Here is a 13,643-nt window from a genome sequence, read left to right on the forward strand (position 1 = left end):
ACCTTCTCCACCTGTGTAAACTTGTCCAAGAAGATTGATGGACGAAATCTTCTGGATTCGGTCATTCACAAACCAACAATTCCTGATTGTTGTCTTGGCACTGCAAAGAGAATCATCGTCATACTCAATTTTATAGAAATCGAGCCGACAATCATACTCGGATTTTCTCCTTGTTGTTGGTGGCTTCAAACACAATGGTAGAGCAGAAAGAGGTAGAGATTCGTTGCCAAATGTTTGCTTTGAAGGCTTTTCAGTGGATTGTAGGAACGTTGGCAAGTGAAAGAATGACGGTATCAAAGGATGTGGCGAAAGTGCAGGATTATAGATTTTACAACCAGACAGCTTGAGAAAGAGAGAGAGGAGTAAAGGGCTGGTAACATTTCTGAGATGCGCTTGACAAAAGTCACCATTGTAAGAACTCTCAAGAAACCTTTTCATGTAGGTATTCTCGAACCCACTCTTCTGGTTTGTCTCAAACCCTTTCAATACACCATTATAGCGTTCAAAGCTAAATAGCCAAAATCCGTAAATTGGCCCAAAGTCCTCAATCGTTTCTTTTAGATGGAGATGGAGATGCATGTTTTGCGTGAATACATCTGGTTTATAAAAGTCTTCACAACCAACACAGAACTCCTCCAAACTTTCGTGAGCTTTTTTGATCCCATTTTTGGTGATACTTGGCTTCGTCAATTCTCTGCATGCATCGACAAAATGGATCCAATTGCCAAGCAGATCATCTCGCAGGCGTGTCTTAAGCAGAACAGGAGAGTATATCAGGCACCATGATTTCCACTCATCTGCTTTCATAAACGGAAATTTCTTTCCAATCTTTATCTTCAGAGTCGTATACCCTACAGGGAGTACCATTCTATTAGCCTCTTCCTGCATCTCTACCAAATCTTTGTCATCAAGCAAATTGGTTGCAATCCAAATATCCATCATTCGTTTTGCAGTCCCGAGAAAAAGGTTGTGCATGGGATCGATAATGGTTGCACGCACTGGCTCAAAGTATACAAGTCGATGAAGCTCAGACCAACGAACACCATTCTCAATCTCCAATCGCTTTCTCTATGTCAATGTCTTTGCATTCTTCCACAGGTTTGCATGTCTGCGATTTTCTTCTTTTGTGCGGTCTACCCATTCCGAAAACTTAAGCCCAAAATAGTTTACAGCATTGGTACCATCAATACGAGCAAACTGACGATTGCATTTGTAGCATGCACATGTGCTGTTGTGAGATGTAAACCCACACGTCTTCCTTGCAGCAGGGATGTCGCATGCAACCATCAACAGAGCGGCATGCACCAGAGCACCTGAGCAGTTATATGTATCAGTTGTGATACCTTTATACAATAGCATAAGTTCATCAACAAGAGGACGCAAATAGTTATTGATCTCGTCGGTGCTTGCTTCTTTAGGTCCAGGCATCAATCCAACAAGAATGACATTTTCTGCCTTGTTCCACTCTTCTCTCGGCAGATTGTTAATTGTCAGGTATATCGCACCACAAGAATATGTTACTCCATCAAATGGTTGAAACCAATCAATGTTCAGTGTCAATAGTAATGATCGTTCCTTCAAAACAAACTGGACACCATCCTCATCCACTAATTCGTTCCACATCTTTCCATCATATACATCGAATAAAGTACCGTCAACTTTTGGTTCACGATTCCATCTGTTGATCATACTCTCAAAAGAAGGACGTGTAAACATTTTTTTCAAGGTAGTTGTCAACAAGTTATAAACAAATGTGCACTTTGGAATCATGGTGTTCTTCATACTAGACTTGTAGAGATCATTCTTACAATGCGTCTTACTACCAACTCTTTTGAAATTGCAGGATGTATGTGTGTTGTTGCTGTAATTGTACAATGTGTGACAATTACTGCATGCTACATATTTTGATATGCCGTTTGTCAAGTCATTGTATCCTGTTATTTTCCTCAAACCCGGAATGCTTGTGGGAAGTCAGAAATCCTCTCCATAATGTTCGAGGATTGTATTTATGAATGTAATCAAAATTATTGCGCCTTCATCCACAATGAAGCTAGAAATAAATATCACAGTGAAAACCGCAATTACTCGATGCCAAATATTCTCTGAAAGGTTTTCTGTAGACTCTGTAAGTTATCATAAAATAATATTAATTTTTTGTTTCTTTAATTCAAATCTTTTTTCTTCAATCATAGTTTATTTTTAATATTTACCCTGTTCTTGCTCTCTGTTCTGTTCTTCTTGCTCAAATTCATCTGACGACTCATATTCAGACTCATACTCTGAGGTATGCTCCTCTGTTTCAAAAAGAGATTCTTCCACCAAAAGAGGTAAGTTGGTATTGACATACTGCTCTGGTGAGGGTGCACCAACAGAGTAATTATCATCTATTGGTACCAAGTTTAAATAGAGTGCGCATTGGGTATAAAAAATAAAATACTATTACATTCAATATGTTCTTCAATTTGATCTACGTCTATATCAGCTTCACCAGTGTTTACTTTGGCTGTCAAAACTATTTGTTCTAATGGATTAGAATACATCATATAAATAAATGAAAAATTGATAACTTAATTTACCATTAATGGTTTTATCCATATTCCTGTCATTATCATTCTGGGCATGACGCTTGGCAGTTCTTTTATCTGTCATGGTGTATCTGAGATGATTGCGATTGCATCTTGTGCATTTGCAACGAACTTCATCGGGATTGGCAATGGCAAACATTTTTTCACTTAATTTTTTTAATAATAAAGGAAGTGTGTAACAGCCGTTGCTTATTATAATTGTCTTTATTATTTTGAAAAAATTCTCTCAGGGACTCTGATATATATTAGGCCAATGATATGTCTTTAAATATATTCTCGCTGCTAAACACAGGAAATGACCTGGGTTGTAATTTTTTGGCTACTGTTATCGATAATTCCAGGTAAGTGGAATTCAATTATTTTAAGGTGTTTTTGCAGTGTCTATGCCGTGTTGCTTAACAGACAAGAATAAAAAGATAAAACATGGTTATTATATATGTGTCTATTTATTAATAATTTTCTCTTTCTCTCATCAGCTCATTAACTCATCAGTTCATTATAAGGACATACCAACATTAGAAATTTATCTGATAAATCTGAATAATATATTTCTTTATTTTATTCTTATATCTAATTTTGTTTATTTTCGATCTCTGTTAGTACTGCTAGCATTTTTATGTACCTAATTGAATGAATTTTCTTTAAAAATCAGTTTTCTTTAATAAGTAATAAAATCAAACTATATTCCATAATCTTTACTAATATGTTTTTTTAACCTTTCAGAACAACAGTCAATGTGTACTATGTCTGGTTTTGATAAAAGCACTGGTAAGTAATTATACTATTTAAATTAAAAAATAAATGAATATTTATATAATCTAATAAAAGTGAATAATTTTTTAGTCTTCTCTTATAAGTAAAATATCATAAACACCCGTTTCTTTTTGGGATTCTATCATATTGAAAGTATTCATATATCATAATATATGAAAGAGTTTGCTATTATATTAATTATGTAGTAATTTATATATTATATTAGACTATATATTATTAAGTCATATATATTATAAGCAAAAAGCTTTTTTTTAAATAAAAACAATTTTTCTAAAACAATTTCTGCAAAAATATTTGAAATGAAGTGCAAGAAGTATTGCAGTAATATGAAATGTGTGAATTCTATAGTTTAGTCATGCATAATTGTCCAATAGAAGTGTTTAAATTCAGAAGAGAATATATATAAATCCTGTTTTTTCTGTTAAATGATTCAATAGAATACCATTATTTTGGTAAAACTTTTTCTCTATTAAATAATTCAATAAGATACTATTATTTCAGTAGACAGTTTTCTATCTAAGACAGATGCTTTTTTTTTATTAGACCGTCTCTTTTAAAGCAGTGTTGCTGTAACGTGGTGCCAAACAAAAAAAAAGCATGCACTTTAATTAAGGTTTTGTGTTTAATTGTTTAAAAGAACTACACTTTTGCATATAGACAATTATGGCTTTGGAAGTTACTTGGACAACTCATATGTAATATAATATATAGAGAACGGAATATAGACATACAAAAATTTAGAATTTAATTATTCTGTTACCCAGAATTTCTTGTACTCTTCCATATGTTTAGATAAGTAATTTTTCCAGTGCAATATGACAAGAATAAAATGTGTAAATAAAAGATATAGTAAAAATATAATAATAAAAGTACTGATGCTGCGTGAAGATGTTGACAAAATGAATTATGTAAGTTGTGAAAGAGAAATATTACTAGCATAGGTGACTATGATTTCGAATGAATACAATGTAGACAAATATGTTAACAAAGAAAAAGAAAAAAGTATTGTGTGTAAAAAGAACAGGGAACGGAAACAAGATGTTTTCTGTGTACAGAAAAATTCTTCTTTTACCACCAAGGGTACAGCACCACATCAACAAATCATTGACGTCAGCCTCTCATAACTGGGGCAGCATGTTATGACAAACTGCCAGACAAACCTACTGATCAGACTGACCTTCCGGTACTGGACATCACGACATGACCAAAAGCCAGATCTGCCCACAACACATGTGTGGTGATCCAGACACTCGGATGTTGGATTTATCACATATAAGAACATATTCATATTGGGATAGCGTAGTAGCTATCATCTTGTCAGTATAAAATATATATAAACAATTAAGTAATCAGCCCAATAATTATTACAGTTAGTACTGTAGATAATATCTTAAAGATTGTTAAGATAATTATATCATACTGCCGGGTAAACTGTGTCAGATCAATATGGAGCTAATTTAGTAGGAAGTCCTAAAGCTCTAGTATAAAAGAGAAAAGAATAGCTAAGAGCTAAAGAAGTACGATTTATGACTTGATGTCATAATTGTAACACCGACACTAGTTAAGCAGTAAATACACTCTAATAACCAAATATAGTAAAGGAAGAAAACCTTAAGAAACTAAGACGTAATGACAAGAGCAGATTGTGTTTTCTTATAAAAAGGGACACTTTTTTTTTATGAATAAAGACAACTTATATACAGTCTCAAAGTATTTCTATACGTCTCTATTATCAAATATTTTAATTTTTCTATTGTTTCGTACCTGAAATACCACAACATGTGACATAGTGATGTGTGTGGTGCTTGTATTTGTGTTAAATGTTGACAGGTGATGTTATCACAGTTTTTGAGGTTTGAATGGGTTTGTAGATGTGAAATAACCTCTCTTTTCCACAAGAGAGAAAAAGACAAACTCAAAAGAGAATGTAGAATTAAAGATAATAAAGTCAATAAGAGAGAAATAAGAGAAAAACAGTACTATTAATCAATCTTAATAGACTTGACTCAATATACTTAGATAATCAAACAAGTAAAATATCAACAGCATTAAATATTAAGAGAACTTGTTGTCAGAAAATAAGACGAAGAAAAATCAATGTTTATTAAATGCAAGTATTGAGATATTTATAGTTTTATAATTAACTTGTTAAATAATTAAATAAAAAAATTATAAAAAAAAATATAATAAAAGTTGTATAATCAATGATCTATTAAATGTGATTTGTTCTTTACTATCATTAAGTACAAATAAAATAAAATAATTATTAAGTCATAATCATGAAGATAATTATACTTGTAAGAATATATAATAAAAATAATATTAATTCCAAGTTAATTTATTTAGTTAAATATAATGAGAAAATAAGATACAATATGTGGTTGCCTGAAGTTATTGTTGACAGGATGATGCTTTTTTGCTGTACTCATTGGTATTTTGCTTTACAAATAGAAAATTGCTTTCTATTCAGCCTTGGCCGCCATTGGAAAATCAAAAAAATGATAATAGAATATAATTTTTTTTAGAATTACAAAGAATTTGGCAACATCACCGCACTGCTGAACAAACAAAATTTTGTAAAAAGCTAAATATTATTATAACACTATGTGTCATTAGAAACCATTGGGGGGCTAGCACAAATGGTAGTGCGTCAGACTCCAGATCTGAAGGTTGGGCGTTCGAGTCGCTCGTCCCTCATTATTAGTCAATTCGAAATAAAGCTGACATTGTTTTTGTCAGACATTATTTTGATGAATCCATAAAATCTTGTCATGCCCGAATTCTTGTTAGCCAATCAGGATGACGATTACACAGAATTCTCTTTTGAAAACAACAACCAGAGTGATTTCCTTTTGCTCACAAAAGAATTAGAAAGCACATAGCTTAACAAAAGTAGAATAGAAACTAAAACAGACATTTATAATGGCTGAGTAGGTTTAGAAAAGATATAAAAGAGGGTATTATTTCATTCAATAAAAGTTATCTATCTTTCTATCCTCTTTTTATTCTTTTATCTTCGTTTACGATTCCCAGTGGGTTTGATCAATTTTGGCTGTGTTATAGCATTAGAAGAACAACTCAGATCGAAAATGACAATCTGAAAATAGTTTGTGCGCTCGATCTGGTATTTCTTTTCTGACACTTGTAACTAAGTCGCAGAATCAATTCTACTGTGGATTGTCAAGTTTTAAGAATAGTTTTTTAGATAAGAATAAAGATGCTTTTTATTAATTATATTTCTTGACTATTTATACAAAATGATGTTTGATTTCTGGCTAAAAGAATAGCTACAATAATATGTCTTAGATGGTGGTTATCCAGTAATATTCCTACAAGTATATTTCTTATTTCCAACATCTAAAACATAGAAAAAAGACCTGTTGGCGAAGTCAAGATGTTTTATCCAAAAAAGTCAACTGTTACTGATTGCTTGTATCTTCTGATTTTGATTACCAATGTCAATTCTGACAGATTAATCACAGTATCTCTTTATGTGAAGTAACATTGTCAGAGTTAATATTGGTAATCAAAATTGGAATTTACAAGCAACCAGTAATGATTGACTTTTTTGGATAAAAGATCTTGACTTTGCCAATTGATCTTTCATATATGTTTTAGATGTTTAAGATAATAAATATACTTATAGAAGATATTACTGAACAATAAGCATTGTGGTGATCCAGACACTCAGATATTGAATTTATTACATATAAGAGCATATTCATATTGGGATAGTGTAGTAGCTATCATCTTGTCAGTATAAAATATATATAAATGATTAAGTAATCAAGCCAATAATAATTACAGCTAGTATTGTAAATAATATCTTAAAGATTGTTAAGATAATTATATTATACTGCTGGGTAAACTGTGTCAGAGCGATATGGAGCTAATTTAATAGGAAGTCCTAAAACTCTAGTATAAAAGAGAAAATAATAGTTAAGAGCTAAAGAAGTACAATTTATAACTTGATGTCATAATTATATCACTAACACTAATTAAGCAGTAAATACACTTTAATAACCAAATATAGTAAAGGAAGAAAGCCTTAAGAAACTAAGACGTAATGACAAGAGCATATTGTGTTTTTTTATAAAAAGAGACACATTTTATTTATGAATAAAGGACAACTTATATATAATATCAAAGTATTTTTATATGTCTCTATTATCAAATTTATTATTTTTCTATTGTTTCATATCTGAAATACTATATTTTTTACTTTGAATTCTAGAAATATCTCAACAATCTGCTGTCAACTCTGGTGTCATTCCTTCTCCTTCTGCTGCTAGTTCTGCTGACCACAATGATGATACCATGATGACTCCCTCAGGTTCTGAGGACGGTGCCTCTGATTCTGAAAAAGGTTCTTCTGGTTCTGATGATGGCTGTTCTAGTTATAAAGATGTCAATTCTCTTTGCATTCATTTGGATAACTCTGGAGTCAGAGTTAACAACAACCTTGTAGTCACAATGGAGATGTTGCTGGCTTCTGCTGAGAAGGACCTCAACACAAAGAAGAGCAACTACTACGCTGCTCTAGACCACTACTTGGGTGTTTCCAAGAGGGATCCCACCTCTACTGCTGCCAAGTCTGCTTCCAAGAGTGCCAGGAAAGTACAAGAACTGTTTGCTGAGGCTGAGCAAATCCTCAAGAACCTCAAGGCTTCCACTGCTCATGCTTCCAAGCCTCATGACAAGAAAAGCACTCTGGTTCTCAGTAATATACCTTTCCTGCAATTGCGTTCTGAGAATCTTCTGGTGAAGGCCAACCATGATGTGTTCAATTCAGTATATGACTTCTGCCAAGAGTTTACCACAGTCTTGGAAGCATACTCTCTGTCCTTAGATTCCTGCTAGGAACGTCTGTTGCCCACTTGTCTGAACAAGGAATAACAATTGTGGTTTGAGAACAAGCTCAAAGGCAAGGCCTACAACTGGAAGGAGACCAAAAGCATTCTTCTGGACCACTATGACATGCCATTTCACAAGTTCCTCAACATGGGTCGTGTCTGGTGCATGAAACAAGACAAGGATGAATCTGCTCGTTCTTTTGGCACCAAGTTCCAAAAGTTCTACTGCCAGGCCTTGTTGGATGATAGTGTTCAATTTGTTCTCTGCTTCTGGTGAAATCTGCGTCCAGAAGTCTGGAAAGCCTGCCTCATTCCTTTGTTTGCCAACTATAGCACCAAGATGCCCTCAAAGATTGAGGAAATAATCTTGTTGGTGAGTGTCTCCACCAGTGACTCTACTGCTCTTCTCCACAGCCCTACAAACATGTATGGTTCCTCTGCCTGGTGATCGTTTGCCACCAAGCATGGTTCTTCCTCCTTCTTGTCTGGGTCTCTCAAAGGCAAGAACAAGTCTTTTGCTGGGGAGAATAGTTCCAAGATCTACAAAAAGTCCTGGGATATCAAGAAGACCATGAAGAAAAACATCTGTTTCTTGTGCAAGGCGCCTGGTCAAAGGGACACTCCTGTCCAGAACGTGAAAAGTACTTGACTAAGGTGTCAAGGATGGCTGTCCGCTCCTCTGCTGGTAGACCAATAAGAGCTTCCACTGTGGTTGAGGGGAGTCCCTTGTTGTCTTGCTCAGAGTACCAAGACAACACTAGTGCTCTGACCAAGATAGTGATACATTGCATGTATACTCACATTTCTGGTTGGCCCAAACATATCCTATATCTCTAAATCTTTTCGTATCAATTATGTAAACCAATTGATTAAGTAATGATCTTGGGAAGAGTATGATTGTTACAACTGGTGTAGCAATCAACTGAAAATCATAAGGATTGTAACAATAAACCCCAACAATGACTATCTACCTCTATTTCTCTCTCTTTTTTTTTATGAAGCATAGTTCATCCCAACCTCTTAGTAATAGCTTACTAATTATACTATTTTATTTATTATTGAAATATCTATATAAACATCAAAAAATGAAAGCAATAAAAAACATCCTTATACATCACTTCTATTTTCTTTTTATTTTTCTCAGGAGAACAAGCTGCCAATTGCCAATATTAAGGCTAAGGAGTTGTTAGAGGAGATTGATACATATTTCTTTTTTCTATTAATTGTTTGGGTCACTTTTTTACACAAACCAACATAATCCGTCTCAATGACATTAGATTATAAGTATAATCTTAAAGACATGATTATTAAAAAAGATTTTAAGAACATGAGCACTGATATTACCCTTCCTATTTTGGCAAATAATTCTATTAGAACCATCTCTATATTGAACTGTAGGAGTCACGTTTAGTTTTGTGAACAAGAATTTTTGTTTGAAAAACAGAATAGCCATTAGTTATATCAATCACATTACTAAAGATTTGTTGAATAAAAACAATGTTCATAAGTGTTTTATTTGTTTGGCTGATAACAATATCCAGATTAAAAGAATTAGTACTTGTGTAATCAGTGTAACTTGCAATAGTAAGACTATTCAACGCAAGTTTAAAGTGATGAATTTAACTAATAGTCATGAGTATGATTTCAGTATTGATACTGATTATATGTCTTCTCTCAGTATTGGTATTTATGGTTTATCTTTATCATATGATAATGCTGATTCAAGTGAGAAACGTAAAGAAGCCAATAGATGTTTTAATAATAAGAGTGATCTTCTTGAATCCATTGAGAGAGAAAATGAACAAAAGGAAAATAATTAGGCTGTAAGTTCTGAACAGTTTGAGGATGCTATAGATTATATTTGTCTGTTCATTAAAGACAATCACAATATTCCTAAGGGTTCGTTTTGTACTATATCTGAAAGTGTTGTATGTTTGGATACTTCAGAAAATGCTACGATGTTCAGAAGCCCTTATCTCATTTCTTACAAGATGCAAGATGTAGTGGATAAACAGGTGAAAGAATAGCTGGACAACAATATAATTGAAAGAGCGTCTGCAAACACATAATGAAATACGTTTTTAACTGTTGTTAAGAAGACGAACGGTAAAGGAGAAATTACTGAATATTGTGTTTGTCATAATTCCAGATTAATTAATTGCCTGTTGGAGTCAATTGATCATATGCCTTTGCCACGATAAGTTTAAAATCTCAAAACTGGAAGCAGTCTTATATTTCCCGGACTCACTGAATTTTTTTTGGTTTGGCATTTTTTGTTTTTATTATTGTTTTTATTACTTCAGGTACATCTTTTCCTTCCTTTACACTTTCCCCTGTATTCAAAACCTTTGCACTCATAATGAGCAAATCCAACCACACCCAATTATCCATCAATGACATTAATGATGATCATATGATCTGAATTGCCCCAGATTACGAGATGGCCAATCCCAAAGTCACTGAGACTTTTGCTGATAAAGAGAAATTGACTGTTTGGTTTGAAAACTCGGCCAAGAGACATTCCAACTGGAATGTAACCAACACTCACTTTTCTCAGGCTACCAATACAATTAGTCCTAAAGATGTTGCATCAACTGTATACTTTGTCTGTGACTACCAAGGCTTTCTCAAGAAGGCCAAGGTTCAAGAAACGGCTGGAAAACTAAAAGCAAAGAGGGTTCACACTGAATCCATCAAGGACGGCTGCAAAGCCAAGATTATCAAGAAGACCTTGCATGATGGGAGTGTCCAGGTAGATTACCTGTGGCAGCATGCAACCCACCAGCCTGAAAAGGTTCAAGAGATGGTGCAGTCAAGACTCCCATCTGAGGTCAAGCAGTGGATTGTCTCCCATGTAGACAACAACATGGATTGGAAGGCAATCAAAACTTTGCTTCAAATCAACCCTCAGTGCTTGGATGAGGTAATAAATTTGTTTTCTTTTATCTTAATTACTAACTTGATTGTGTTATAATTCGAAGCAGGTATTGATATTGCCAGCTTCCCAATATCTCTTCGCATTAACTATTATGATGTTCAAAACGTCATCAATGTACATCTGAACAATCTTTCAAGAGGAAATGCTATTGACAAGACAAGCCTTGAGCAATGGATTGAGTTCTTGGAAAAAGAAAAGAACTACCTGGTTCACATTGTCTTCCATGAAGGTAATGAGTCATACCTTGTTTCGTGGATCTCTCCTTGGCAGAAGAAGATATATTATTTAATTTGATAATTATTTAAAGTATAATATTACTAACTGTTCAACAGATTCTCAAGTCAGCGGATGAGTAGTGCATTGACTCAACTCACAAGACCTGTAAATCTTTGGTAGATTCTAGCAAGCACTTGTATCTGTATATGATAGTTGTGAAGAGCAACGTTACCAACAAGGGTGTTCCTGTTTGCTTCTTTGTGACAAATGCAGAGTTTATTACAATCTTGTCGCAATGGCTTAATTGGGTTAAATCCAACTGTAGCCTGCATGTCAAGCGCGTGATGACCGGCTGCAGCCCAGTTGAGATCAGTGCCTTGGAGGAAGTCTTTGGCCAATCTTTCCAGATCCTTTTGTGCCACTGGCACATCAAGAGAGCATGGGAGATGCACATCAAAAAAGATGTAAATTATGTTAATATACTTATTCTTAAATATTACTAATAATTATTTATATTTAACTAATGTTGTAGATAAAAATTACTGGAGCCACCCACAAAAGCAAACGTGAACAGGATGCAGTTCGGGTGGCTTTCAACTTGCTGATGCATGCCAGAAGTAAGGAGGCATTTAACCAGCAATACAAGGAATTTGTTTCTAGATTTGCTGGACATGCCAAATTTGTGGCATATTTTGCCACACACTGGCATGCTAAGTGTGACCTTTGGTCAATGGCCTGGAGAGCAGTAAAGTTACTATAAATATTAATATATTGTTTATAAACTATTTCTTATTATTATTAAGATGCCAGATTCCACATGAACAATCTGATTGAATCCTACCATCACATCTTGAAAGCTTACTACTTGGGCAGATCAAGAAACTTCCGGGATAACCGGTTGGTTTACATGCTCTCCCAAGTAGTTGAGCATGACTATAGACAAGAGGGTCTCAAGATCATGTATGGGTTCAAACAGCTTGTTTTGACACACACTGAGAAGGCAAATAAAAAGAAGGCATATGATATTGCTCATTAAGATGCTCTTGGCATAGTTAAGATCATAGAAGACAATTTAATAATTAGATATAACTTTTTATATGTTAAATGTAATAATATTAATATTAGTTTTTATTTATTTATTTTAGGTCTACAAGTGTTGCTCCTTTACTGACAATTCTGTTTGGTACGAGCTCTTGGTCAAAGAGAAAGTACTGTCAGTCTGCTCTTGTCCAGACCCTAATCATTTGTGTAAGCATATATTTTTGGTCTGTAGAATGATGAGACTCCAATACTCTTTGACCAAAAAGCTTTCTATTGCTCAGAATCAAGAAGTTCAGGTAGTTGGCCAAAGTGAGGGGAGTGCTATGGCACAGAATAGACTGCGTGCTCTGGAGTTTGTTGAGAGATATAACAGCTTGATCAATAAGATTACTCAAGCTTTTAGTGAAAGAAATGCCGTGGTAAGAGATACTGCCTCTGGAATGGACATCACTAGCCAGATTTTGGAAGACTGTTTGTCTTCTTTGAAAGAATCTGGTGGTGCCCCCCAGCAGAAATATAGAAAACAATAAAAATATATATAGAAATAATAATAAAACTATTCAAAACATATTGAATCAATTGTCTTTCACTTATATCTTTTAATAAAAACATGGTATTAAATATAAAATAATTGGTTTTTTTAATAATCTTGAAAAAAAATACAAAGTGCTTTTTAATATTGTTTTTTTTGTTTGACCCAGATCTAATAAAGTTTGACTCTCTAGGTGACTGCTCTCAGTTTTGAGATTTTAAAGATTTTCCCTTTGACATTGATTGGTGAATTGTTTGAAGATTTAAAGGTGCAAATATTTACTCCACTCTGGATTTAAAATCTGTGTTTAATTCTTTGAGGTTGAACCCAAAGGACAGACACAAACTTAGTTTCACATGGCGTGATGTACAGTACAAACCTATTGGTACAGTGTTTGATATTAAGCATGTCAGTTCACAATTTCAAAGAACTATAAATATAGCATTAGAAAGACTATCTTTTGTACAGTTTTTCGTGAATGACATTGTTTGTGCAAGCAAAACGTTTGAGGAACACAAGGAACACTTGAAGCAAGTGATTGAGAGATTAACAAGGGTCAATTTGAAGTTGAATTCAAACAAATGTCATTTCTTTCGGAAAGAAATTTATTTGCTTGGTTTTTATATTTCACGTGAAGGAATTATGATGAACTACAGAAAACTTGTTAATATTTGTGAATTTCCTCAACCAAAGACAGGTAAAGA

The 13,643-nt window shown here is 33.8% G+C and overlaps 5 protein-coding genes and 1 non-coding gene across 6 annotated transcripts in view; 4 read left to right on the top strand and 2 right to left on the bottom strand.

Moving 5' to 3' along the window:
* Positions 1-975, bottom strand: part of PHYBLDRAFT_175510 (hypothetical protein) — a gene marked incomplete at both ends in the record, with an annotated part of 1,997 nt that extends 1,022 nt beyond the window's left edge. Inside the window, one exon of the mRNA XM_018437510.1 lies at positions 3-975. Coding sequence (XP_018284258.1) covers positions 3-975 — 973 coding nt within the window. The remainder of the gene's footprint in view (positions 1-2) is intronic.
* Positions 976-1,971: 996 nt separating this feature from the next.
* Positions 1,972-2,724, bottom strand: PHYBLDRAFT_175511 (hypothetical protein; the record flags this gene model as incomplete). Its single annotated transcript, XM_018437511.1, has 4 exons — positions 1,972-2,123; positions 2,211-2,384; positions 2,444-2,521; positions 2,577-2,724. 4 exons carry the CDS (start codon positions 2,722-2,724, stop codon positions 1,972-1,974), a joined length of 552 nt encoding a protein of 183 aa, XP_018284259.1.
* Positions 2,725-5,983: 3,259 nt separating this feature from the next.
* PHYBLDRAFT_t285 lies at positions 5,984-6,056 on the top strand. The gene has a single exon. It is a non-coding gene; the product is annotated as a tRNA-Trp (tRNA).
* A 74-nt stretch (positions 6,057-6,130) lies between these two features.
* Positions 6,131-9,049, top strand: PHYBLDRAFT_152794 (hypothetical protein; the record flags this gene model as incomplete). Its single annotated transcript, XM_018432996.1, has 5 exons — positions 6,131-6,200; positions 7,594-8,180; positions 8,271-8,485; positions 8,546-8,585; positions 8,744-9,049. 5 exons carry the CDS (start codon positions 6,131-6,133, stop codon positions 9,047-9,049), a joined length of 1,218 nt encoding a protein of 405 aa, XP_018284260.1.
* A 430-nt stretch (positions 9,050-9,479) lies between these two features.
* PHYBLDRAFT_70948 (hypothetical protein) lies at positions 9,480-10,239 on the top strand (the record flags this gene model as incomplete). Its single annotated transcript, XM_018442370.1, has 3 exons — positions 9,480-9,606; positions 9,692-9,946; positions 10,091-10,239. 3 exons carry the CDS (start codon positions 9,480-9,482, stop codon positions 10,237-10,239), a joined length of 531 nt encoding a protein of 176 aa, XP_018284261.1.
* A 413-nt stretch (positions 10,240-10,652) lies between these two features.
* On the top strand, positions 10,653-12,937 carry PHYBLDRAFT_152795 (hypothetical protein; the record flags this gene model as incomplete). The annotated part of the gene is made up of 7 exons (XM_018432997.1): positions 10,653-11,122; positions 11,213-11,379; positions 11,580-11,830; positions 11,899-12,082; positions 12,170-12,326; positions 12,512-12,614; positions 12,674-12,937. The coding sequence occupies 7 exons, from the start codon at positions 10,653-10,655 to the stop codon at positions 12,935-12,937; spliced, it is 1,596 nt and encodes a 531-aa protein (XP_018284262.1).
* Positions 12,938-13,643: the final 706 nt, after the last annotated feature.

The sequence above is a fragment of the Phycomyces blakesleeanus genome, assembly GCF_001638985.1.
Source record: "Phycomyces blakesleeanus NRRL 1555(-) unplaced genomic scaffold PHYBLscaffold_38, whole genome shotgun sequence".
Lineage (NCBI taxonomy): Eukaryota > Fungi > Mucoromycota > Mucoromycetes > Mucorales > Phycomycetaceae > Phycomyces > Phycomyces blakesleeanus.